Source organism: Vidua macroura, chromosome 1 (assembly GCF_024509145.1).
Source record: "Vidua macroura isolate BioBank_ID:100142 chromosome 1, ASM2450914v1, whole genome shotgun sequence".
Taxonomy (NCBI): Eukaryota; Metazoa; Chordata; class Aves; order Passeriformes; family Viduidae; genus Vidua; species Vidua macroura.
In genome coordinates this window covers 54,741,040-54,767,160 of record NC_071571.1, presented here as the reverse complement: position 1 = coordinate 54,767,160, position 26,121 = coordinate 54,741,040, and the positions used below count along the sequence as shown (strand labels likewise).

Genomic DNA, 26,121 nt, shown 5'->3' with positions numbered 1-26,121 from the left:
GATTTTACTGCTCAGTGAATGAATTTAGGAATAACATCAATATTTTCATTTTCTGCACAAAGAAACATTCACAAGTGCAAAAGGAAAACTAATTTGAAACTTGAATGTGTAGAAGACCAGACTCGATCTAGTCAGTTGGCATTCCATCATGCACTCCAAAAATACATGCTGTAAATATGAGAGGAAAATAAATAGAGGGATGCACACTTCCTAATAAGAAAATAGTAGTCTATGGAATGGATAGAATAGGACAACACATACTGAAAAAGCTGAAAGTACATGCTTGTTCTCAGTCCTTGAGTACAAAAGAGAGAATGGCATGGGGGAGAACAAGTATAAAGGAAATACTGGTGTTTAGAGGGTACAAGCTTTCACTCTTAAATCAAAAGGTACTGAGCCAAAACAGAATATCTGATCTCTTCAGAAATTGTCTTGGGGATGGTTTTTAATGACAGAGCTCATCTTAGACTATTAGGATAGCACAAGAATTAAGATGTATTTCTTCCTTTTCTCCTTCATGGTTAATTCTTAGGATAATGTATCTCCAGCTAAGAAAGTGTTCTCCTGAATAAAAAGGATTTTTTTTTTTGCCTTAGAAGACACCAAATTACAATAAAATACAGATGATCTTCACGTATATTTTCAGGCAGGATTCATTTAAAATCTTTAATGTTGCTGCAAATTAATCAACTCAAGAGATAAGGCAAAACCAACAGAGAATCTCTTTGCTTAAGAAGGCTGATTCTCTCCAATCAGGGTGAACATACAAACCAGGAGGGTTTGTTCATCCCTGCTCACACTTGATCCTTTCTGATACCTGAACTTCTGCCCTTAAGCAGTCTGAGTGGTAAACCTGTGGCAGTGGTTCCTGCGGCAGGCAGATTAGCATAGCTGCTAGATAATCCCTCCTGCAGCTTGCACTCAGCTTGGTCACAGACCATGTTGACACCTTTTCCTAGACTTTCTTTAAGTACAACAGGACTCAGGCATGTATCTGTTTAAGAGAATAAGTAAAACACACCTAATGTGCCATGCTTGAGTTATATCAAAACTGCACCAACTTTTACACTTTTTTCTGTTCTGAGAATTGGATAATCCTCCATTCCACCAAATTGCTGTAAAAAACATCAGTCAAATACAGCTGCAGTGACAGGCAAGTGGGCAGTAAAGTGTTTGGCTTTTTCAGTCAGGGGCTTCAATCTGCAATTTCCAGGCTAATATCATCCATCCTACTCCCTCTGACTGCATCTATACCAGGTTTACTGCAATACACCAAATGAGTGAAAAGGTAAATACCAATCCAGTGAATTCCCATTCTTTTTCATACCTCTGGACATAAAATTACAGTGTCCAATGATTTTTTGTTTGGCAGGTTTTCACATAGAGTTATTCCTTACACACTGATATCTTTTATGTATTATTCAGCACTAAATTTAAGAGGATTAGTATCTTAGTCATAGACTGCAGGCTCTTTCTCTTGTCTGTTTTTAACTGCTATCATTGAGAAAGATAAATTATTAAAAGCAAGTCATTAAAGTACTAAGAAATATGAAAAGTACTAAGAAATGTGAAAAGAATTTTTACTGCTGATGAACAGTTTGAAATTTATATTTAGTATCAATTGTTTCATTCAGTAGTACTTGTTGGTAATTGGGTCCTTTATTTAATAGCTAAAAGTGCCAAAATATTTGAATCCCTTAGGAAAAATGTTGCTAAATAATCCAGTTACTGAAAATTTAGCTTCTCAGATTAAATTATCCCTATTTCTAAGGGAAAAAGTCCCTGTCCCTGGAGCCTCCAAAAAATTCTAGAGGCCTCCTTGTGATAGGGATCCTGGGGGTGACAGTGCAGTGACATTCCCATTAAGCACACCAGAGAAGGGGGAGGGTAGGCGACTCTTTACCATCACAGTTCCAATATACTCAAGCTCCCGTGGAGAATGAGACAGACCTGGAACAGCATGTTGGCTGTAAAACTCATATACTGTGGGGTCTCCTCACTCCTCTGCAGGGTAATCTAGCCTGAATGATGGAGAAATTTCCATTTTCCTGATGGGGTGCAACATCTTGGTCTGGCTTTTAATATTACTTATGTGGTTCTTCAGGGAAATGACCTGCCCTGCCATAAGAGTTGTATTTGTTATTGCTAGTAATTCACTGGAGTTTCCACTGGAACAAGTCAATAATTTCATTATTCATGAATAAATTCTGCAGAAAGATGATTAATACTTCTATGGATTTTAAGAAATTACATGACTGATTTTAAGATTTCTCTGTCTGAAGGATATGGGCAGTTCTGTCAGCCACAGACTGACAACTAGGCAGCAGAACTGCTTACAAATCTGAAAAATATCCCCTCCCCTTCCCGTACACCAGTTACTCTTTATCACTTCATTAAACCACCTGAAGAGTATGGTGCTTTCTTTTCCTCATGCAGGACTACTTTTTACCTCTGTCACCTTGCCACCTGCATGAAGATCCATGTTTATTCTTCCCCATCTGCACTGGTACTTGCAAAGAGCTTGGGGTAGAAAATGGGTGACTGATTTAGGGTTTCTATAACAATTGGGCCCATAAAACCATTCAAGTCCCATCACAGCTCTCAAAAGCTTAAAAGTAAATAATGAAGTATAAAACCCAGATACATACTGGCAAGGAGACTGGAAGACACATAAGACTGAGGCATGAGATGACTAAGACTATGGGGGATAGCACACAATCTCATCAGTACGAATACCACTGATACATAGCAGACATTAAACTATCATGCAACTGAAATAAAATGGCACATAAAAGCCATTCACAATTTCAACAGCTTTATGGCATGGTTCGTCTGATTCCTTGAACAGCCAACAAGACAGATCAAGATCCAGCTAAGACTAAGAAGCATCAGTGATCAAGAGAAGGAATCTGAATACAGCAAAAATTCTTTTAAGAATGTGTGATACTAAACCTCAAATTGTGAAGTGTATTAAAATGAAGGGACAGAGGGTCATAATAAGGCTTAATTTACTCTTCCTTGCTTAAATCCCTACCTGTAGTATTGTGTCTACATCTGGAGTCCACAGCACAAGAAAGATGTGGACCTGTTAGAGCAGGCCAGAAAGATGTTCAGAGAAATGGAGAACCTTTCCTACAAAGGCAGACAGAGATAGCTGGGGTTGTTCAGCCTGGAGATAAGGCTCTGAGGAGACCTTCTTTTTGCTTGACAGTACTTAATGGGAGCTTATTGAAAAAGAGGGAGAGCAACTTTTTACACAGGTAGACAGTGGTAGGACAAAGGGGAATGAATGCTTTGAAACTAGAAGAGGAGAGGTTTAGATTAGATGTTAGGAAGAAATTCTTTACTCAGAGGGTAGTGAAACACTGGAACAGGTAGCCCAAAGAAGTGGATGCCCCATCCTTGGAAGTGTTCAAGGTCAGGTTGGATTGGGCTCTAAGTAACCTAGTCTAGTGAGTGGCATTCCTGACTATGGCACGGGGATTTGAACTAGATAATCTATAAGGTCCTTTCCAACCCAAACCATTCTATGATTCTATGAAATCATGCCTAGATTTGTACTTCCTACTTCCAGTATCAAGCCACTCAGAAGTCATGCAGCAAAATGAAACTTCTTACTGAAGTTAAAATCCCAAAACCCTTTAAAATGAACTGCTTCTCTCATACATCCAAGAGTATTAGGATGTCAAGTGCATTATTTTCCAATAATTCCAATATATGCGGTTATATGATTGACCTCTTTTCCTGCAAAATGAGCCCCTGATGACAGCATGACTCCAAGTCTCTGACATCTTTGGTGCAAAAATCCCACTCAAGTGCTTAAATATGAGGATTACCATGTTTTGTGCATAGACAACTCAAAAATCTTTTAGTGATAGCAGTCATTCAAAGAATTGCAACAAAGACACTGTAGCAGGTGCTTCAGTCATTCAAAATCTGGTCTTTGGCACTACTGACCTAGTCATCTTTGAGGGAGCCTCAGCCAGAGCTGTGTATTGTGCTCTACTGGCTCAGGTTGTGTGCTCACTCCACAGCAGCAATGTGTGCCAATATGTGTGCCAAGGATGTTGTCTTTGACATTTTTAAGGCTCTCATGAGTGCTTTTGACTGGATTTTTTTAAAGACATGTAGATAATAAGGTGCTATCAAACACTTTTCCTTCTGAGTAAGAAAGTCGGTCCAAATTACTTAAAGGCAGCAACAAGAAAATGATGCTTAACAGAAAAGCATAGCTAAAAAGGCAAAACTTAAACAGTGGAAAATTTTACACAAACAAAGATAAACACAATATTTGGTGAAAAAAGTAGTCCATTAGAGAGTAGAAGAGCAAAAGGACCGTTAGTGTAGAGTACTAGGAAAAGAAGAGAACGATGAAGAAAGAAGATGAAACAGAGAGAAGTGCTGTTATCACCAATACAGAAATCAAGGCAGGGTGTAAACAGTCAGCTTACGTGACAGATAAGACATCTAGCAAACAAACAGCATCATCCTACTGCTTCTGAATAACCACCATACAATGTGTGTGGGAAAGAGAAAAAACTCTGAAAGCAAAATTAGCATTCAGTGTGTTCCCCCCAAAAAATCAATGCTATAATTTCCTCTAAGAACAAAAGACATTAGTGCAAATTTGTCTGGTATGGAATTTTCCTTCGGCAGTCCATCCAGAAAAGAATAGATGGTCAAAGACAGTAAGGTACTGCTTTGCTTCCCATTTTATAATTTGCATCAAAAAGAGCTTTCTTACCTGCCCGTGAACAGGTGATGATGTTACTATGACAGTGATTTCCAGGGATGTTAATACTCATTTGCAAAATTTTCCCTACTGGACTGGAACCAGGTTAAAAATATACACACACATACATATTTATCATATATTTATATTTATCTCAAGAAGCTACTGTCTCTTAATCAGTCATCAACTCTCATTCCCTTCCATTTAGCCTCCAACTCCTCCAAAGAGTGGTGGCACGAGAAAGAGAACACTTTGCATACAGTGCTCTGTTGAGTGTGCTGGATTTACAAATGTCTAGTAGGATTTGAATGACTGTTTACTTGTCTCTGATATTTTAGCACTGGTTAGTGACTTCTGTTACTTAGATTTTCAATGCAGTATCAAGAGACATCACATTTGACTTTTAAACTTTTAAAAAATTGATTAAGCAGCCAGAAATAGATGAGAAACCACATTATCACAGGAAGTGTGGTTTTGGAGGAAACTTACCATCCAACTAGTAATAACCTAGAAATATTACATTTGTGGAGATCAAGCAATCCCTTGCCTTGCATGAAGTACTTAATATTCTAGCATTTGCAAAGATGAATAACAAGGTATGTAGACCTTGAGGGTGCTGAAAATGCATGCAACATGAGAATCTGGGCACCAGAGGATGCACATAAAGGACAGTCAAGGATGCAAGACTGTACATACATGAGTTGACATTGAAGGTGCAGAATCCCTAGCATCAGGTTAAAGAGAATCTTACTTGTATTTGTCTTTGTATACTTTAAACAAGATTACTTGTCTCAATTTTTAAAAAAAGTTTGCTTTATGAAAGCAAGATATGAAACTTAAAAATCACCTTTAATGGCTGCTAAATATCCTCTCAGTTCTCTCTGGAGCCTGGAACCCTCTGCCTGAAAAAGAAGAAAGAAAAAAGCATGGAAGTGAAAACACATGTCAGTTATGTTTAATGCCTTGAAACATGCATGCAGTATGTCTAAAAACAACTAAAAGCAATTTCAGGACCGATCTGATTAACAGTGCCACATGTTGCAAGCATGCACAGATTCATATAAAAAGAGGGCCTGGCAAAAGAGGCTTGCATAGTGTACTTTCTAGGCTAGAATTTCTGGGTTTATTTTATCAATCATCTGTACAGGGAAGAACTCCACAAAAAGAAAGATGTTTTGCAGCTAAGGTGCAGTTCAAGTCAGATGGGCCTATGGCCTAATCTGAAACACAAACAAGTATAATCAAAACCAGTGAACTTCCACTGCAAACCACTCAAATGAGGCCAGTCTAGACCTGAAAAAAGTTCTACCCTTACACAAGTTGTTTACTATATTTGCAAACAATTTCCCAAGTATTCTAAAATTTAACATTTTGCAAGGAAATAACTATTTAAAATATAATAACTTTAGTTACTTTGCTTTGCTCGATTAGTGCATCTTGCAGTCTACTGTGAAATCTCAACTCTTTCTTTGGCAAATATATCAAAATTCTCTTTCTTTCACTTATAGCAACAACCTTCTCAGAACAGAGAAAACAATGGATTTTGTTACTTTATCTCTGACTGTGCCACAAGTTGGACTTCACAGTTCCTAGGATTTGCAAAGAAACCTGTGCTACGCACATACTTATTGCTAAAAAGATGCTGCACAGGACACCTTCAATAGCCTGAAAATTTTTGAAACAGTCCACATTTGCCAGTTTCCAATATTTTTCAAATAATTTATTTAAGCAGTTGGAAACTACAGGACTATCATCTTGCAGTCACATTTTCTCACATACAACTACACCATATGGAAAAATCAGCAAAATATGACTGATGACTTCAAAATATGCTTTGGAGTTTCATATTTTCCATGTGAAAAACAGAATCTAAAGGGTGCATGTGAATAATGTGACTATTTTAGAAGGCAGAAGGTATAAACTATTATAACTCCACTTAACTCAAAGGATGTCTGATGTCAGTAAAGGATTTGCCATCAGCAGCTTCAACACTCAGACACAGAGGATCATAAGAAATTCAGTTTGATAGGGGTATCTGATACATAAAATACATCATAGCTGTAGCCATGTTAAATCAAAATTGTGGTTCTGAAAAAATACTTGTCTCACCAGTACATAGAATACAATGCAGATCGCACCCACCAAACTCACTTCTCCCAGCTTCTTGAAGGGAACTGTAGGGCTTTAAAATGGGATCATCAACAACCCCCACCCCCATCTCTCAAACTGTAGTGCACTATAAGAAGAGAGCAACTGATTAACCTCCTGGATATATTAAAGAATTTGGATGGTAAAAATGCCTGTGTGGGCCTAGAAAGCAGACTGAATTCACTTTATGGATTCAACAAACAGAAACTTTCTTTTACACTAATTTGATCTGAAACAAGTCACCTACAATGACTTCAGGTCACTACAGTGGTAGTCACTACAGTGTAGTAGTCAGTGTAGGTCACTACAGTGACCTACAGTCACATACACCTCTCAAATCCATTAATCAACTAAAGTCTGAGCACAGGAATAGACCCACCAGGGTGGTATCTGAAAAGCTGCTGGGTAACAGCAGGTGTGAAAGAGCAGCCAGCCCACCAACCATTCTCTGGTTTGGGAACATATTTGATGCTCTAAGGAAAGGCAACCTCTTCCCCTGCTTTGGAATCAAAGCTCCATATCAAAACAAGTGCAGGGTGAATATCAGTGGATTTAAACTCAGATTTAATTACTTATAGAACAACAGAAAGTTCTCGAGTAGTAGCTTGATGTTGTGTCCTTTAAGAAAATACTATACATACATATAATACAAGATACATACATTTAAATACAGAATACTTTTGTATTTAAATACTTTTAATTTTATTTATTACACTTTAATACTGTTAGCAAAAGATACTACCCTAAAGTGTCATTACAACACATTATTCATGCTACATAACACAACAGAACCTAACTTCATTCTGTGCTCAAGTGGTAGGCACGGGAATATCAGAAGTTGTCTGTTTTCTGTGGACCAAGGCTATAAGTGATCAATGCTTCCAGAGAGGAAAGGAGATTATACCCAGGAGCAAATTTCTTGATCTCATGTCTGAAGAGGAGGATCAGCAAATATTTGGCAGAAACCAGATGGAAGTTGCCCTTTTATGCATGCCAGTCTCCTCCTGGGAGGATCCCTTGTACTGTGAGAAGTCACATGAAGGCACAGAAGTTATCTTTTAATTTCATACCTTCTTTGGCCTGAGCTATTGTGGTAAAAATGGAAGGCACAGAAACTTGGTTCTTCATCATAGTCCAGCTGAATAGGTGACCATGTAGTAAGAACTTTACTTAGTTATTAAAAAATCTCTGGTGTTCCGGGAACAGCAAACCACAGTTGGAAGGGTGAGAGCATCCTTAGCTGATTTCATGTCCAGTTTTATTCATACACATGATGTTTTATCACTAGGACTAAGCAGCACACCACAAATGTCAGGTAAACACATTGTTCAAACACTATGTTTATAACTATACTGCTGTGCAGCTATACAACTCCTACCCTAAACTGCTATTAGATCTGTTGTGCTTGTTTAGCATTGTGTGTCATCAGGAACTGCTGTTCAGGGAAATGCATGAGAAAAAGTCAAAGTTGTAAAACATGATGTAAATATTTTGCCATACGTGCTGTTATGAGTTCTGACACTTCATTCAAAATAATAATTTTAATATGGATCTCCCTCAGTATAGGTTATTAACAGGCCGCAAACACCTGAAATATCTAAACATGATAGAGTCATATGACTTTTCCCTCATTATCAATTGTGTGATGTGACACTGAAAAGTCCATGAGCAAGGGCCAGCTCCTCCTGAATCTGAGAGATATTCTCTCAGTTTCACTGGCAACAAAATTAGATCCTTTTAAAAATACCAGAAAAAAATCAGCATCAAAAGCCCTCAGCCCTGTGAATTCTGAAAAATGTGCATCTGGTCTACACATTTTCTATAATAAACTCATTATTAGTGAAGACAGATATACTTTTGTCACCTAACAGATTAATGAAAATTCCCAAGATGAAAATACTACATTGCTGACTATGCACATCTTGCAAACTGTTACATACAGGTGTTAAAAAGTACTTTTTAAAAGATTGTCATGTATTTAATGTTGTCCCTTTACAGTGTTTACTGGTACACTCCTTCTACTTTCTAGTCTATCAAATGAAAACATCCAGTGGCTCTGAAACCACTGCTCCAAGTATCTTCATTAAAGCCATGAATTTTGTTAAATGAGATGTAGCTTCTTGAGAGAGAATGAAAAGTAGCTGTCCTTTCACCAATGTTGTATCTCTCTGAAATGAAATTTCCCAAGACAGCGCTGATGCTTCCTTTATAATTTCTTAATTTCTTTCATTTATTCTACATAAATCAGCAAAATGAATCAGACTTTTATAAGATGTAAGAAACTGCAGAGGAAAGACTTAATGGCAAACTTCTTACAACCAGTTTGTTTGATAACACTATGCATGCTCTACCAGACTCCAGCACCAAAAATCAGTGCTCTTAGCTCACCTGATCAAACTCAGTACACAAATCACCAAAATCTAGTACATAATCTTGTTTCCATAAAAGCAAGGGAGGCATGCCAACAACTCAAACCAACATCCATTTTTGGGAAAGTCAACACAGCTCTTCAAATGATGTCCCAGATAACAGTTTGTTGCTTTGAACAATGTAGCCTATCACCTTTCTACTCTCTGGTCTCATCATATAGTCAGTATTATATAGCTGGTAAAGACACATGCACTCAGTGAGATAAGAAGGTTCAGTGTTTAAGGATCTAGCAATCTACAGCCACAGGCCTTACATGCCCTGACAGCAGCATTAGGCCTTTTCAGTACTTCTGATTCTTGGGTATGTTTAGGTTAGGTTTTCTTTCAAATTTGTAGCATTTAAGCATATCTTAGCACTGGAAGTAAGAAAAAGAGCCACAGCATTGTTGGCTGTGTGACTGACAAGACCTAAAAAAAGTTAATGATGAAAACTAAACACCCATAGTTTCCATCTAACCAGCTCTTGCTTCCTGATGGATTAGAAAATCTGTTGCGTCCACTCAGAAATTAAAGATCACCTTGCCTCCACAAAAGTTGTAATTGGATGTCCTATTTGCCAGGAATCACGAATTTACAGTTTTCCAGTCAGAACAGAAGAGTTTGATTTTTCTATCATGTCACATACAGGATGTAAACACAATACATCTTTCCAGGAAAGGTCAGCACATGAATGACATACAAACCCCAAATATATCACTCCAATTTAGTGAGAGGCAAGAGCATTGAAAATATTGAAACTGGAGCATAGGGTAATTAATAACAAATAATAATAATAATAACAACAACTAAAAATGACAATTATTAATGCAATTATCTAATTAATACCGGAATTTCATCATCCCCCTGCTAAAACATCAGAGAAATGTCTGAAAAGAAAACATTTTCTGTATCACCTGGAAGATATTCTTTATTGTAATGTGCTGTTACTTGTCACAGTGTTGAGCAGTGCTGTATCTTTTTTCATAAACACTTTAGGTACTATTTACTGCTAGGTCTTTTACAGAACTATGTAGCATGAATGAAAATAACTATTAAATTAAGAGAAGCTTAACATAATAAAAGGCTACTTGGACAAATCTGTAATTCAATATAAAATCTATCTTCTTTCCAGAGTACTCTATTTTACCATTTATCAATGTCTTGGCTTAAAAGACAGGTGTCTGCTAAGGAAGGCGGGAACCTCCCTTGGAATGGAGAATATGACCTCCTTACCTCCAAATTATTATAATTTTGAAATTAAGGGGCTTTCAGGCAAAGATATAAGAAAAGGAATAACAGTTCTTTACTAGTATGTATATGGATAACAAGGCAACAATGCGAGTGACAACAAACAGAACCAGAAACCCAGTAACAGCCTTCTCTCACCTGCAGGCACTTTCCCTTTTGGTGTAGTTACAGTCGCAGCCAGCAGGGGCGCTGGTGGCTCTTGGCCGGGCAGGGCAGGTGCGATGATTGCCCCGCGGCTGCAGGGGGCGCTGTGGCGAGAGTTTCGGCCACCTCGCTCCACGCGGTAATGGCAGATGCAGCCAGCAGAAAGGGATGGAGAAATGGTCTTCCCTTACAAACTCACGGGGGCAGCCAGTCCCAGTGCCCCCTCTTGATAGCAAAAAGAGATGTAGCAGGGAGTTTGGAAGCAGCAAGCTGGAACAGTAGGGACAAGCAAGATCCCAGAGTGGTAAATGAGATTTATCAGAAAATCCGCAGCTGTAGCTGGAACTTGCAGGGTGTCCCGCCAGGCAAGGGGGCGTGGGGCCACAGCAGAAGAAGCAGGACAGGGCTGTGCTCCAGTGGCAGCAGCGAACTCCACCCCCCACCAGTAAGCAGCAATTCGAGGGTCCTCCTCCGAAGCTGAGAGGCTAAGACAGCTAGGAGCTGCGCCCAGCCCCATTTTCCCCAGCCCAATTCTTGCAGTATCTCTGTTCCTCCAAGAGAAACCTCCCAGCTAAAAGAGTAGCCAGTTTCACCCTTCCTGTGGCAACTTCTTTTGTCTCTCTTAAGTATCAGTCATTATGGTTTCTTAGTGAGAGATGGGACAAAATTCCAGGAGAGAAAGAAACAAAAGGAAAAATCCAAAACCCCAACAATCAGGTTCCTTATAGTCCCTAGAATTGTCTCCCATATTCTGGAATATTTTTCTTAAAAAAATGGATTTTCTTTTTAAGCTCTAAGAGATTTGGGTTTTGAAATATTTATCTAGTGCATCACTTGAAAAAATTGGCTTTGCAACCTTCACTGGAAACACTGAGATTTTAGGCAAAACAGTATCTTCCAGGAGAGCACCAAATTTGTAGCCCAGCCACTAAGAAGGCTCAAAAATAAGAATTTTGTTGTTCTAGTTATTAAGTAGCATGTTGAATTGAAGTAAACGGCATCAAATGAAACAGGCTTCTCAGATGATTTACACTAATCCAAAAAAACTAATCAACTCTACAAGCAAGAACAGGGAGCTCTGTGTTGTGTTAGTAGTGACGTCCAGTAGGCAGGTGTCTCTGTGCCTTCAGAGACACTAAACCAACCTTTTTACTGAACCATTGGTTTTTGTTTCAGATGAGGACTGAACAGAAAAATACGTGGCACTCACTTTAAGTGAAATTCCAACCTCCCCTCACAACTAAATCTCCCTCTCCCTAACCATTCTACCTTCACAGTTACTACCTTCACATCATCCTTTAAGTATACTCATGGCCTCAAAGTAGGGCCCAGAATAACGGTTTTAATTAAAAATTGGGGTCTGCAGAGGAAGCAAGAATCTACAAGTCTATGGCTAAAAGTAATGTATACACATTTCATGTCAAGCTAAACTTTCTGAACATCTGCTTGTGCCTCTCTTTATGCCTATAGTGACATACACATAACTACATTTGTAAATAATGTACATAAGCTATGTATGTATTAACAGATCAGGTAGAAAACTGTCCAGAACTGTTTGCTGTGAACAGCATCATGTTCAATCCATGTCTTAGATCTCTGAGCTGGGCTGTTAACTATCCTCACGGTCAGTTATCCCAAAGGGGTCCTGAAGAAACATATACAGGTCTCCTTTAAAAATAGCCAGAAATAACTTTGAACATTCAACTGCACTGGGGAGAAAACAGTACAGTTACTAAAGCTGCAGAGGCATAATAGTTTATATCCAAGGGGCAATGTGACAATGGTCTGGACTCTGAATTTGGAGCAATCAATGGTCAGAATCAAGAAAGAAAAACATTGCATCAGCTGCTCTCTCTTTTTTTTACTGAGGAATCAGTTGAAATACATCTGGGCTGCCCACGCAGAGATAATTTTGTAGCATAAAACAGAGGGCCTCACCTTCCTGAATATCTTGCATGATTGGAAATTAATGAGGTTGATATGAGATGTAATGGTACACTATATTTCTTCTTGTCTTGGGAAAAATGGCCCTTAAGACATAAGATAATTACTAAATACACATTTCAGGATAGAATGGAATCAGCAGAGAAATCCCTCCCATAGTCTCAAAATATAATGTACCTTTCTATGGATTGTATATATACATTGTATAGAGTGTATTTGACTTAGAGATAATCCAGTATCTGAAGTACACTTCTGGTTTACCCCAAATGTTTGTCAGACTCAGTCCCCCTTGAATGTAAAGACTTATTGGCTCACAGAAAAAAAAAAAAACCCTCTCCCTCTAGTCTAGATTGTGTTTTTCTATGTCTGGTTTACTTTGGAATGCCAGAGACACTTGGTATAACTTTTATTTAGCAAAGGAGTCTCGTATGGACAGAACTGTACTGAACACATAATAGTTGCAGCATAGTAAGTACCAAGAATCACCTGCACTTTAGTAGTATTAGATTCTACAGACAACCAAGAAAATTTGAGTATCAGCTAAGGAGAAGGAGTGTCACCCATTCAGAGTAATTTTAAAGTTCACTTTTTGTTTACTACCTGGATTCTTTAATCCATCTCAACACCACGTACAAGACCTGTAAAATGAGGGGGGTCTAAATGGGGGACATAAGATAAGTTTAAAGATGGTCATATAGATATATGAGATAATTACTAATTCCTAGAGAAAATAAGATTTTGCAAAACACAGATTGTATTTAATGTTATTATTTGTAATACATATTGAAGATCCCTTTCTTAATCATATCCTTCATCCAACTCTAGATTAAGACACTTATCACTGTCTACATGAGTTGAGTGTCTCTCCTTGTCATAGAACCAATGTAGATGTCTTAAGAGCAACCTGTGGAGTCAGGAGAGCAATTAAGAAAATCCAGTAGCCAAAACCATTCACTCCAGTAGAGTTATTTAGTGCTGTTTGTGATACATCCACAAATAGCAAGCACAGCTGGTCCTTAGAGACCTACCAGCTTTGCTGAACAGCAGCTGGAAACCAGGGAGGACACACTAGGGTCTTGCAAGTGGCAACAGATGCCAACATTTAGACAACTAACCTAGAACCTTCACAACAGTTGGTGGGGTTGTACCAGGAACCACAGGTGACCCCAGTGGAGGCTATGCCCTCACTGATGGGTGCCATCCTGTAGGGTCTGGGACAGGTGGGCAAAAACAGGGACTGGTAAGAGGTTTCACTGACAACCCACAACCTGGTGAGGGTTTGAACCAGGTCCAGGATTTGTCTGAGAGGTCCAGATGGGAGCAGCAGGAGATGCAGCTGAAACATGGGTTCCCTAGGCATGGGAATGAGTCTTCTATGGTGTAACTTATGCCAAGGGCTGAGCTAAAATGGGACCCCTGAGTCCACGTGCAGGATTAGTGGACCCAGACAGGGCTGATCAGAGACATTAAGGCCCACAGATGTCCCTGGGAAACTGATGGGTTTTTGCCTTGCTCTCCCAGACCCTGCTGCCCAAGTTCAGCACTAGCATCAAGGGAATACCCAACTCCTGGAAACACAGACACCCACATTCATGTGTTGCAATCTGGAACTGGATCACTCTCTAGACACAAGGTTCAGCTGCCAAAACACGTGTCTGTTGCAGCTGGAGATGCCACATGGTAGTCGAGATAGCAAGTATAATATGGGACTGTGGTCAAAGCCATATGTCTTTTTCTGGAGCAATGTCTGGGGGCCAGGCGGGACACTGTGAGGCACATTGGCACCTATATGTAGGTGATGAATCTCATCTTGTGTATCTTTATTCATGAGTAAGTTTTAAAAAATCAGTGGCATAGCTGATGCAAAAAGAGCACTTAAAAAATGTTAATTGTCTCACAAACCAACTTTTAGTCAATGTCATGACACAGCTGTAAGGCAGCCAAGCATGCTTGTGTGAAAGAAGATTTTGACAGGATAAGCCTTTTCAGGAAGCATAACAATTACACCCAATGAGCAGCTCTTACTAGTAAGTGCACATTAAGTAAAACAGTCCACAGAAGCAGGACTGCAACAACAGTAAAAAAAGGCTCTTCTTTTTCGCCTAATTCTATAAACTATCAACAACAGCCTTTGACATTTTGCTTTTTTTTATGACAACATGCCATGGGAAGCTGCTTTTGTAGTAGCAACTATTATATCTCCTGTGTGTACATATACATGTACATAATATTTATGGGTTTAAGAACTAAAATATATTTTAACTGTTGTACGTAAAGTAAAAGAAGTCTCATAACTACATGGAGGAAAATAGAGGCAAATATGCATATACATGAAATAGAATATTGCCCTCTTAGAACAATAAAGTGTGACTTAATGATGGTGAGTCATTAAAATATACATGGGGATAAAGGTAATTGCTACTGTACTCCCTGTAAAAAAAGAACATGTAAGATGCAATTGCTTGAAAAACAGAATACAGATGGAATTTCTGGTAAATCCTGAATGGTCATTGATGATAATTTCACAATAAAAATGAGAGAATTATGTAGAAATCCTCTTTTTTCCCCCTCATTCTGAATTTTAGAGTCGATTAAGAGGCTGAGCATATTTACAATTAGCTGTGCAGAGATAAATGCTTTAATCTCATGAAATTTCTTACAATAAATTGAAAATCTGTGTCATACTGTCCTATATGAGTTTTTATGTTCCACATAGATTTAGAGTGGGAGTTTTCAGTTTACAGTTTAAGTGGACGATGAAAACCAGCTGTATTCATTGTTTGAAATCTAAATGTTTTTCTGTTGTCATCAGCTGCAGGAGCTTAATGGTTTTGATAGAGTAAGTCCTGGGGCTCTGCAAAGCAACTGTGCTCTGTTCTCTCTGGACATGGGATGACTCAGTTTCTCCACGGTGATTCATCTGGGTAATTCAACTCTGGGTTGTCAAGTCCAGAAGAGGCTCTTATCCAACTATATTCAGGAAGAGATGTGAATAGATGACTGGGGAATCTAAATGACCATTTTCTCCAGATAGGTTTGCTGCACTGCATTGGTTTTGCATGGCCTGGTTTTTGGCAGCCAGAGGTGACTTCTGTGAGAAGCTGCTAGAAGCTTCCACTATGTGCTGCAGAGCCAATCCCTGATGGCTCTGAAGATGGACATGCTGCTGGCCAAAGCTGGGCCAATTAAAGATGTCGGTAACGCCTCTGTGATAATATATTTAAGAAGAAAATCAAAACAAAGTGGTGGTGCAGTTTGAATTCCAGCCAGAGAAGAGGAGGAGGTGAGAATATGTGAGGGAAACAACACAGAGACACCAAGGTCAGTGGAGAAGGAAGGGCAGGAGGTGCTCGAGGTGCCAGAGCCAGGATTCCTCTGCAGGCCATGGTGAAGACCATGGTGAAGCAGCTGTGCCCCTGCAGACCATGGGGGATGCAGAGATCCACCTGCACCTCATGGGGGAGGTGCTCACACTGGAGTGAGTAGATGCCCTGGATAAGGCTGTGATCCAGTGGGAGACCCGGTGGAGAGAGGGGGTCCCTGCTTCCAGGCTGGTTGGAGGACTGCACCCCATGGAAGAATGACCCACATTGCAGTAGTTTTGGCAGGACTGCTGCTCATGAGATTTGGAGCCATGCTGGAGAAGTTCATGGAGAACTGTCTCCCATGAGAAGGGACCCCATGGTGTAGCAGGGTAAGGACTCCTCTCCATGAGTAGTGGAGGAAATCCTCAGGTGACAAACTGACCAAAACCCTCAGAACCCTGTCTCCCTGTGCTGTTGGTGGGAAGGAGGGAGGGGCTGGGGAAAAAAGGTGTTTTAAGGGCTTATTTTATGTCTTGTTATCCTCCTCTGACTCTGATAGTAATAAATTCAGTTTGTACCTTTAAGCTCAGCCTGTTTTGCCCTTGGAGTGTTTTCTCCCAGTCCTTAACACATGAAGCCTTCATTACATTTTTCTTTCCTCTGCCCAGCTGTGGCAAGGGAGGGTGAGTGAGTAGCTTTTGTGGGTGCCTGGTCTTTGGCCAGTATCAAACCATGACATGCATGTATCCTTACACATAGCCTTCTTCTGGGTTTGGTACAAGCCCACCATCTAATCTACTGTTCAGGCAAAGATTTCAGGTTTTCAATTTTTTGTTTCCTGGATAATGAGCACTATGCTCTTTCCTTTATCCTTTCAGTGGGCTGAACTGGGAGTCCTCATTTATTATCGTTGGAAAGTAGTAATAAAAAGATCATTCTATACTTAAGGTTAGTTGACCTCTCAAGGGTTGCATGCTCAGTAGTGCAGGCAAACAAGATAGACAATTTTCACAGCTTTCATCTTATCAGGATCCCCAGGGCACACATAGCACCAGCTGCAACAAAGAACTTGTAAAGAGAGATAGAACTGAAGTGATAGTGTTCCTCAGAATGAACTGATGTTAGGTGAGGTGGCCAGGGAACAGACAAATCATTGGTAGGTGAGATTGCAAGAAACAAAGTAAAGCTTGGACCTCCTCTCAAACTTCCTCTGCCATGGCCTTGTTAGGTCAGTGATCATCACAGAGACAAATAATCCTGGAGAAAACTGGAAAAGATGGCACAGCCTCTAACAGGGTTGGTTGTTCTTGCAAGCCTCCTGAATGGCCCAAAGCAACAGTTTGGTGAACCTCAACACAGAGATACATCCACCAGATTGCCTTTTTATACTTTATATCTAGAATTTGACTTTTCTTTAGCTAAAGCCTCTAGAGTTGCAGAATGAACTTGAAAGCAGGCCTGAATGTAAACCAAGAAGAGATGGCTGCCTGAGTTCTCAGAAGACAGCAGTTCTGCATGGCATTGATCAGTAAGAGTGATAATTCAGATGCACATTGTAATGCTTCATACCTTTGCATTGCTGTTAAATTGTAGATCAGATCATGGACAAAACTTAGAAAATTTAAACTATTTATATGCTTCTTATCAGTGAACATGGCAGAAACAGTGCTTTGCAGCATTTTCCCCATTGTATTTGAAGAATTGAGCACAACAGCACTTCTTGAAAGCACAGTAAACATGTGTGACTAGTTCAGAAAATACAGTCTCCCTCATTTGGTGTGTCAGTACACCTAGCCTAATCTGCATGCGACTGTCGTGACAGTTTTAGTAGTTCCCTTTGCAGTCACTCCTCCCTACCCAATTCTCTCTCTGGTCCCAACTCACATTCACATTTAGGATTTAGCATCATGCAGTTCCTGCAGAGTCCTTTACTGTTTATTACTGCCTCTATGTACATCAAAGAACGAGGAAATAAAAAGAAAGTAATGTTGCATCCTGGGATTGGGTTTTAGGGGTTCTTATTTGTGTTAGCTAGCCGTGTACCCCGACCTGCGTACTGGTGCCATCGGCACGCGGGAGAGAAGCGGCGGACCCGGAAGTCCGGGGGGAGGCGGCGCCGGAGAGCGTCAGAGCTGCCCCGGACCCGGGAGAAAGTGAACGCTGCAAAGTAATGCTAATATCCTTCTTGGATCTAGCAAGATTTTCAGCTTAAAATCACCATTACAGAAAATTCTTGGCAAAGGACAGAAAAAACCCAACACCTGAGATATCATTTTGCTTAAAAGGGTTTTTTTTCCTCTTTCCCCTCTTTTTAGTCTCAAATTTTTGTGCTAAAAGACAAAAGTACCACAAATACAGTTTCTTCATGAAGATGCTCCATTTGCTCCTACACTGAAGAAAACCCTCAGAGATGTACCTTATTTTTACAAACGCAGTTACTAGGTGTGCCAACAGCTGGGATACAGACAACAAGGATAAGCAAAAAACATTGAGTAATCAAAAGGTCCAGTCAAGAAGAGTTGCAAAAGTGGAAAGGGAAGAAAAGGGAAAATATAGCATCTCTGTAGGGTTTCAAAACTTCTACTAAGCCCCGCCATCTTCCTGACCTCAAGAAATTTGAGGAAGGAACTACCCTTCTCTGAGAAACAGATTCTTGTACTTCCCAGTATTCTCTTTGGTGAAGAAGAAAGTTCAATAGCTTTTGAAACTTCCCTGTCTTCTACACTGAGAGGAAAATAAAGGCGAAGCGACAATAAGATGCAAAAGAGTTAATAAGCATTCTAGCAGTCAGGATGCAGGCTTGGTGTTTACATGGAAAGAAGGAAAGTGCATTTGGTAGAATAGGACTGTTTCAGAGCAGAAACTGCAAACACTGACATGAGCCAAATTTTAGATTGTGTGAAATGTGTGGGAGTAATTCTCACTCTCCAGTTCCTTTCTGTAGGAACTCTAACAGCTCACAAAGACAACAGATATGTCAGTTGATACTTATGTAACAAGACTATTTTCTTGGTGGCATCACCACAGTTCATGGGAGGTATTAATTTGTGCTAGAAAGGTACTGCATAATAAATTGCAATTCATCACCGCAGAGCCAAAAAGTCTGTCCAATGAAGCAACAAGTAATTATTTGGGTTAGAATTTAGGATTGCAGTGGGAGTAGATTATAAACTCCTTGGAGCACCTTTGGTTTTCTGTGTTGTGTTTATAACACTAAGAGTAATTGAGCATTGCTGCTTAGTTATGCTTCATCAGCACTGCCACCACAGACCTCAGCACCCATGGAGAACTTCACAACACATGTGCAATCCGAAACTATTAATCTGCTCACTCTTATAAGACCAGTATTATTATAAAGCACTGATGAAAGTAATCCACAAAATGAAACCATGTAAATACTTCTCTTTGTAACAAGGTGACCACAAAGCTGCATTTAGTTGAGGTTGAGTTCTATTCTTAATTACTGGTGAAAATGTACTGTCACTCTGATCTCAAGCAGTTCAAGCATGATATGACAACAAATGCCCTTTTATTTTCAGCCTATATTTTAGTGCTCTGCATGCACAAATGCAACTGTTATCTGTGCTTGAAAATTACAGAACAAAATCTTGTACCCACCAAAAAATAAAATCTTACCTGTTCCCCTGCAACACCTTCAAAATCAACAAGTTAAATATATTGCATTCTTAAGGTACAATTAAAGAAAATGAACTGATTAAATTAAAGAAAAAGTAACTGACCTCTTGACGTTTGAAATTTTGAACATATTCTTCAAACTGTTCATCTTTAGTTTCATCTGCTTTTCCTAGTTTTTGAAGAACCTATAGTGAAAGGAATAAGGAATAATTTAATATTTATGACATAAATCAAAACATCTGCTACTTTCAACACTTCTGTTTTTGCAGTTAGACATAAACAGAATGTTTTGTGCTCTACAATGTCCAAAATTCACACAAGAAACTATTTTGTAAAAAAAAAAAAAAAAAGGAGTATAGTAAAGTATGGGTGTGTGTGTAAATATACTTCCAAGTATGGAGTCTTTGGGGGAATGATTCTTGTTTATTCAAAGCAAGAAGGAATGAGAGAATTCTGCTGGCACTACAAATTGTCCTCCAGTTCAGAAAAAGAAAGAATAAAACCTCATCAGGTTTTTCTTCTCATTACATTGAACAGTATTAACATTATTCTTATCTGCATGATTTTCAACAGAAAGTCATAAAAATTGAAGAACTGTAAGGCTGATGCTTATTTAAAACATAGTGTTCATTTTGCTCCCCTCATTAATTCATAAGTAGATCGTCATCCACTAGATAATAAGCTTGCTACAATAATTCAGCAATAAGGGCTATTCAATCAGCAATCTCAAAAGTAATTTGATAGAGCCACACTTTGCACTGTATTTAACGACAATAAATGCATTCTATTATTAAATCCCATTGCTATCCATTCATTATAATACTGAAGACTTAAACATAGCTGCAAATAGGCTTCACCCTACTGGTAAGCAATCCCTTTAGAGAGTACTTGCTTGTAGGAAGGAACCATCCCACAGATTGATGTTCAGATTGCTCTCCCATTACAAATTGACCAAACTATCTATTTGCACAGTTAATAACAAAACCAAACAAACTAAAACAAAACCAAAACAAAACCCAGAAGCCCCACAAAACTGAGACAGTAGCAATTAGCAGATGCTATGATTAAACATATAAACATTATAACCTATTTTTCTCAAAACAAAGAATGTACAGCTCCAGCACTACCATATTCTTTCTCGGACCACCTTCTTCTCCCAAGTCCAGCCAGCCTCACAGCACAAAATCAGGCTGCACAAAGGAGTGATGAGCATTGCTACTGTGGAAACCAGAGGTCAAGATAATCATGAAGGTGATGCAACGCTACCTGTGGACATGGCATATGAAAGGAAGTTTTGACATAATTACAGCAGAAAGATTGAAAGAATGATAGCAGAGAAGAAAAAAAGATATAGACTAGCCTTTTGCTGCCAATAGCTGTGTTCATTTTCTGGCATATGTGGGCATTTTTAGTTGCTTTTAAGACAATTAACTAGTCCCAAAACCCTCATACACTCTCATCACCAACCTCTTCATAAAATATTAATAAGTATCATAGAGAATTATAAAGAGAAATCATTTAACATTTTGAATCATCACAGGCCTTCACATTGTTCTTTGTCACCAGTGAGCCAAACAGGCTGCCCCTAACTGTGGCACAGCTTTGATCCATACCAGGGAGCTTTCTGAAAATCCAACATGTTCTTTTCAAAGAGGTGACTGCCAGGTAAGCCTCCTGACTGGGGCAATGCATTCAAACCACATTTGAAGCAAGAAGCATGTTAAATGTAGTATGAGCATTCATAACGTAGATAACAAACTACAGCATCAAAAGTTGTCACGATAGACTCTTTTTTTTCCATATCAGTGGCACACATCCACATTTTCAAATGTGCACTCAGGCCCAATAGTGCAAGGCTCAGAAGGGAACAACCTCCCCTAGCAGCTACCTCCTATGGTTTGGGGTTTTTTTATCCTATCTCCAACTTTCCATTTATATACAGATATTTAGCTGAACCAAGATTCAGTGTTACAATTTAGCCTCTACAAACACCAACCCTAATCTTAATACAGATAATTTATAACATAGTTTCTCAATTTTCCCAATCCAAATCAAAACTATATATATGTCATATGGTTGGATCTAAAAGTTCCAAGCCAGAGACTAAAGAAATGGAAGTCCTGCAGCTCATGCCATGTACACAGATAATTGGGGTTTGCTTACTCTTGCTAAAAGCAATCCTAATCCCATCCCCACAATTCTATATAGAGACAGTGGAGCAGACTGGGGCTAAAAGAAACTATTCCTCACAGGTTCTTTTAGATCCCACCCATATAACTCCATAGACTAATGAATATGTAGCTCAGCCTTTTACAACCAACCTACCAACCTATTCACAAATTTACATTGGTAGTCTAAACAGAAAAGTGGCCAGGTTGACAGCTGTAGAAACTGATCTACCTTTCAGCTCTTTTTTGTGCACTTCTGTCTCAAAGTGGAAGTCGCTTGTCAATAGAAGTCTGTAGTTTACAGTTTATTTTTGCTCAGTTAGATCAGCACCTATAGGGTGTTGCTGGGGTAGGGCTAAAGGCAGATGAATGCTTATCTGCCTTACATGTGGGTTACTCTAACTTCAACACCCCCACCCCCTCCCCCCCACCTCATGGACAGGCTGAAATAAATTTTAAACATCTTGCTCATCTTGTTCTGTGGAATATCTGGGTTAAAGTCAGGGCTTGGTCCATGGCTAAGGTTAGGAAATGGTAAGTAGCACTAGGTTTAGAACGACAGAAAATAGACTTGAAACACACAGGTCATTGGAAAGCATCTGATCATTCTTAATGGGGAGCAGCAAGTGCTTAACCTCCTCCTTTAGGCCCAAGTGGTATGCAATCCATATTATGGATTTGAATTCAGGTTATTAGGGAAAAGAAAAAAAAAAGAAAAAAAAAAAAAAAAAAAAAAAAAAAAAAAAAAAAAAAAAAAAAAAAGCAGAGAAATCAAAGATCTTGAACATGTGGTGGCCTGAAGTGCTTGAATGAGTGAACGAGTCCAGAACTTAGTGAAGGCAAGTGGCTAGCATTTTTTTTTCTTAGTATACCCATACAGAGAAATAAAATTTGAGGTTGAGAACATCTATCAATGTGCATGAACAGTCTGTACCATTTACAATAAAATAAATTTTTTAAATTACAGAAATGGACACTAACTGAATATCAGTAAATGTTCTATATTCAAGTTTGTAATCTTCTGAAGACTGTATAAAATAGCTGATGAATATGTTCACCCTAATAAAATAAAACAGGATAAAAGCTACCTCATTTCATAGAATTAAACTAACTCAGCTACCACTAAGCTTCCTCTTAAAATGACAGAAAAAGATTTTAAAAAAAGTATCTAAAATGAGTATCAGTGTTCATCCAGCATGTTGCTAAGAATATATGAACTAAACAGTTAAGTCCAATTAGCACTGAGAATGAAGTAAAAGCTAAATTTAATACTATGGTAAATTTAGATACGGTCAAGTAAAAACATGTACAGAGGAATTGCCAAGAAATGTGGTACTGACATAACATATTTTACACATATTCTACACTAAGACACAAAATTTGAATAAGAACATCAATCATGTCTGATGTAATTTATAGATGTCATCAAGAGTACTTCCATTTGGGGTTGATGCATCTTCAAAAAAACTTTCAGATGATGTAAGATTAAACAATACGCCTTTAGTCTTCTAAGTGCCTTTATCATATGATACATTCAGTTTTATAAGAATCTTAAATTCAACTGAGCAATTTTAGAATAATTGTAGTGTGAATGTTGTTCAGTGCTTGCAACATACTGAAGAAACTAATATAGTAAAATAAACTACAGGTTAGCTTGAGATAGCTTGATTACACTGAAAACTCCTGTCTTGAGGCAAGAATGAGAGTGTTTTACTACTTACTGAGACTACCACCCTGAGAGGCCTAGCCATCATCTCCTAAAAAGGTTTTTAATACTATGGCAATTCAAGGAAAGAAAAAAAAAAAAAAAAAAAAAGAAAAAAAAAGAAAAAAACCTAATGCTGAAACTGATTCTTTGAGGTAAGCTGTGGCAACCCAGGAGCTGCCTCAAGGGCAGATCAGCTTCCTGCAGGGCAGCAGCAGGGTGGACAGGAACTGACATCATCAGACATCCAAGATACATCACCCCGAGGCACACATCAGTATTCTTGAAGAACAACCAACATGTTTAAAACCACTAAGGGCAGGAAGTTATGACTGCTCAGACAGGGCTATTCAGGAGAAGACTTCATCAGAAATTCACAGGACCATTAAAATATTGAAAAAGTTAAGCTAAGCTAAGCTAATTTGCCAAAAGTAGTGCAATTTAGGATATAACAGAATAATCCCAGAAAAGCAAGACAAACACTTCTGAGAGTTCAAAACCATTGTCATAGGCTCTCTGTCCAAATTTTTTTGAGAACAGTAAAGTGCTCTGGATCTCAAGAAATGCACACTCATGCATCTATAACAGTGTTCCACAACAGTTTTACAACACCATTCCACAACACTTTTTACCTAATACCATACTCTCCTACAACCTGTACAAGAAATACTAGGGCTGCATGACTAATATGTGCAATTTTCCAGAGGAGTTTCTCTGGGTACTTCTGGGCAGAAATTGGTTAAAATGAAAACCAGCCATGGAGGAAAAATAATTTTAGAGTTATCCTTGTGCAAAACATCATATGGATATCAGCAAATGCTCATAAAATTTCAAGAAGTATTGGCCAATATAAAATAGCAGCTTTGAAAGAAGCTTCTTATGATATACAACAGTGCTTATCTGGCATTTAAAAAAACCAGAAACACAATGCGTTAAGTTTGAAGTAAGCATGACTGTAATTTAAATTAACCAACTATGAAGTAGTATATGCCAACTTATAAAGCAAAAATACATGGCCCTGTTATAAATAACTATGTAGTTATTATCTTCTACTATTATTATCTTTTGTAAATTATTTTGATATAGTACAGTTCGTAATCTCTTTTCAACTGCATTTGATACAGTATAATTTGTCAGCCTTTTATGGTTAATACCCTAATCCCTGTGTAGATTTTATATCTTAGTGTGATAAATATATATTATAGTTTAAGGTTTTGCAAAATATTAAAATAGAGGACATGTACTGTGTATTATAACATTAACTTTTTCAGAAGAAATTGTAGTTGTGAAATAGTAACTAATGACTTTATTTTTGTAACTAACTGACAATAGTGAAATAGCTAATGTTGACTGAAAGTACTTGTAAAAATAGTTAGAATGTCTGTATGATAAAATAACATTGAAAAAAACAGGCCAATAACAGCCAAAGAGGAAAAAGAAACCTACCACTGACCCTTTGGCTATCAGTAACTGTCAAACCACAGAGCAGGGGGCCCTGTGAGGAAATAAAATACAAGACTCTCAAAATCATATCTGCATTGCGGCATGTACTCTAAGAAGATAAGGTTGGGGGTCAAACTAAAATACAGAATTCTCAGAACATGTAAACTCAAAGGAATGTTTGAATATGTATAATCTTCATTAATATGCATTTGATCAATGCAATAAGAAAGTATATAAGAAGAGTTGTTATAGTTAACGATGAGCTTCTGGCAGCTTGCCAAGCACCCCAGCGCTGGACACTGTCCCTTTATCCCTTATTAAATTTTAAAAATTTTAAAGAGTGAGCCTTGTTTCTCACAGACCCAAGCTTACCAGAGCCTGATGGTAATTTCAGACAGACAAAAAAAACTCCACCCCACCAGTCATCTTGCCACAAGCCAGCCATCTCCTCCTACCAAAAAAAACCCACACAAGCACCACAAACACCTCCATGTTTAAAAAGACAATTATTTTCATTCAATGAGATGCTATACAAAGTGTCCAGTATCACAAAACTACAAAACCGTGTCAAAGTAGAAATGTTAAGCATGGTCCATGATACCCAGCTGGTATTTGAGAAGTGCAGGAGCAAAGTTTAAGAAACCTTGTTTGTTCCAGAAATAAAAGCTAGCTAGGAAGATAACACAGAAGTATTAATCCCAGTGTAGAAATAATTTCAATACTTATATAGTGACTCTCACTCAAGCATGACAGCAAGGTGTTAAGCACAAGAAACAGAATACTCAAGAGTCATTGAATCCATGCAAGATTCCCACCTCCTCACAGTTAGCACATGGAATGCTGAAGTGAAAACAGGGAGAATCATTACAAAGATGCTGCTTAGCTGTTCTGCTGCAAAGAGGGGCAGGAAGAGACAGTACAGTAGATTACAGATATTTAAGTATTAAGCTAATGGACCTATTTGTTTAGTCCAGCTAATAGAAAGCCTCCTCTCCAAAGAGGTAACATTCATATCTAACTACTAAAGATCTAGTTTGGTGGAATTTCATAACAAAACCAGTCTTGATGTCGAAATCTACATTCTTCTGCCTCCATTTCACTTCAGCACTGAAATCTCAAAATATGGTCAGTAAAAGAAGATGGGCATTAAGATATTTTTCAATACTCTTACATTGTAGGATTAAAAATTGGATGGATTTTCATTATTAGAAAAATAGTAAAATTTTTTAAAAACCTGTTA

The 26,121-nt window shown here is 38.5% G+C and overlaps 1 protein-coding gene across 3 annotated transcripts in view; it reads right to left on the bottom strand.

Moving 5' to 3' along the window:
• Positions 1-26,121, bottom strand: part of AMPH (amphiphysin) — a 135,999-nt gene that overhangs the window by 48,285 nt on the left and 61,593 nt on the right. For all 3 annotated transcript variants that reach the window (XM_053971642.1, XM_053971623.1, XM_053971631.1), the window contains exons 2-3: positions 19,670-19,750; positions 5,580-5,634 (exon numbers count right to left, since the gene is read on the bottom strand). In XM_053971642.1, the coding sequence (XP_053827617.1) occupies positions 5,580-5,634; positions 19,670-19,750 (136 nt within the window). The remainder of the gene's footprint in view (positions 1-5,579; positions 5,635-19,669; positions 19,751-26,121) is intronic.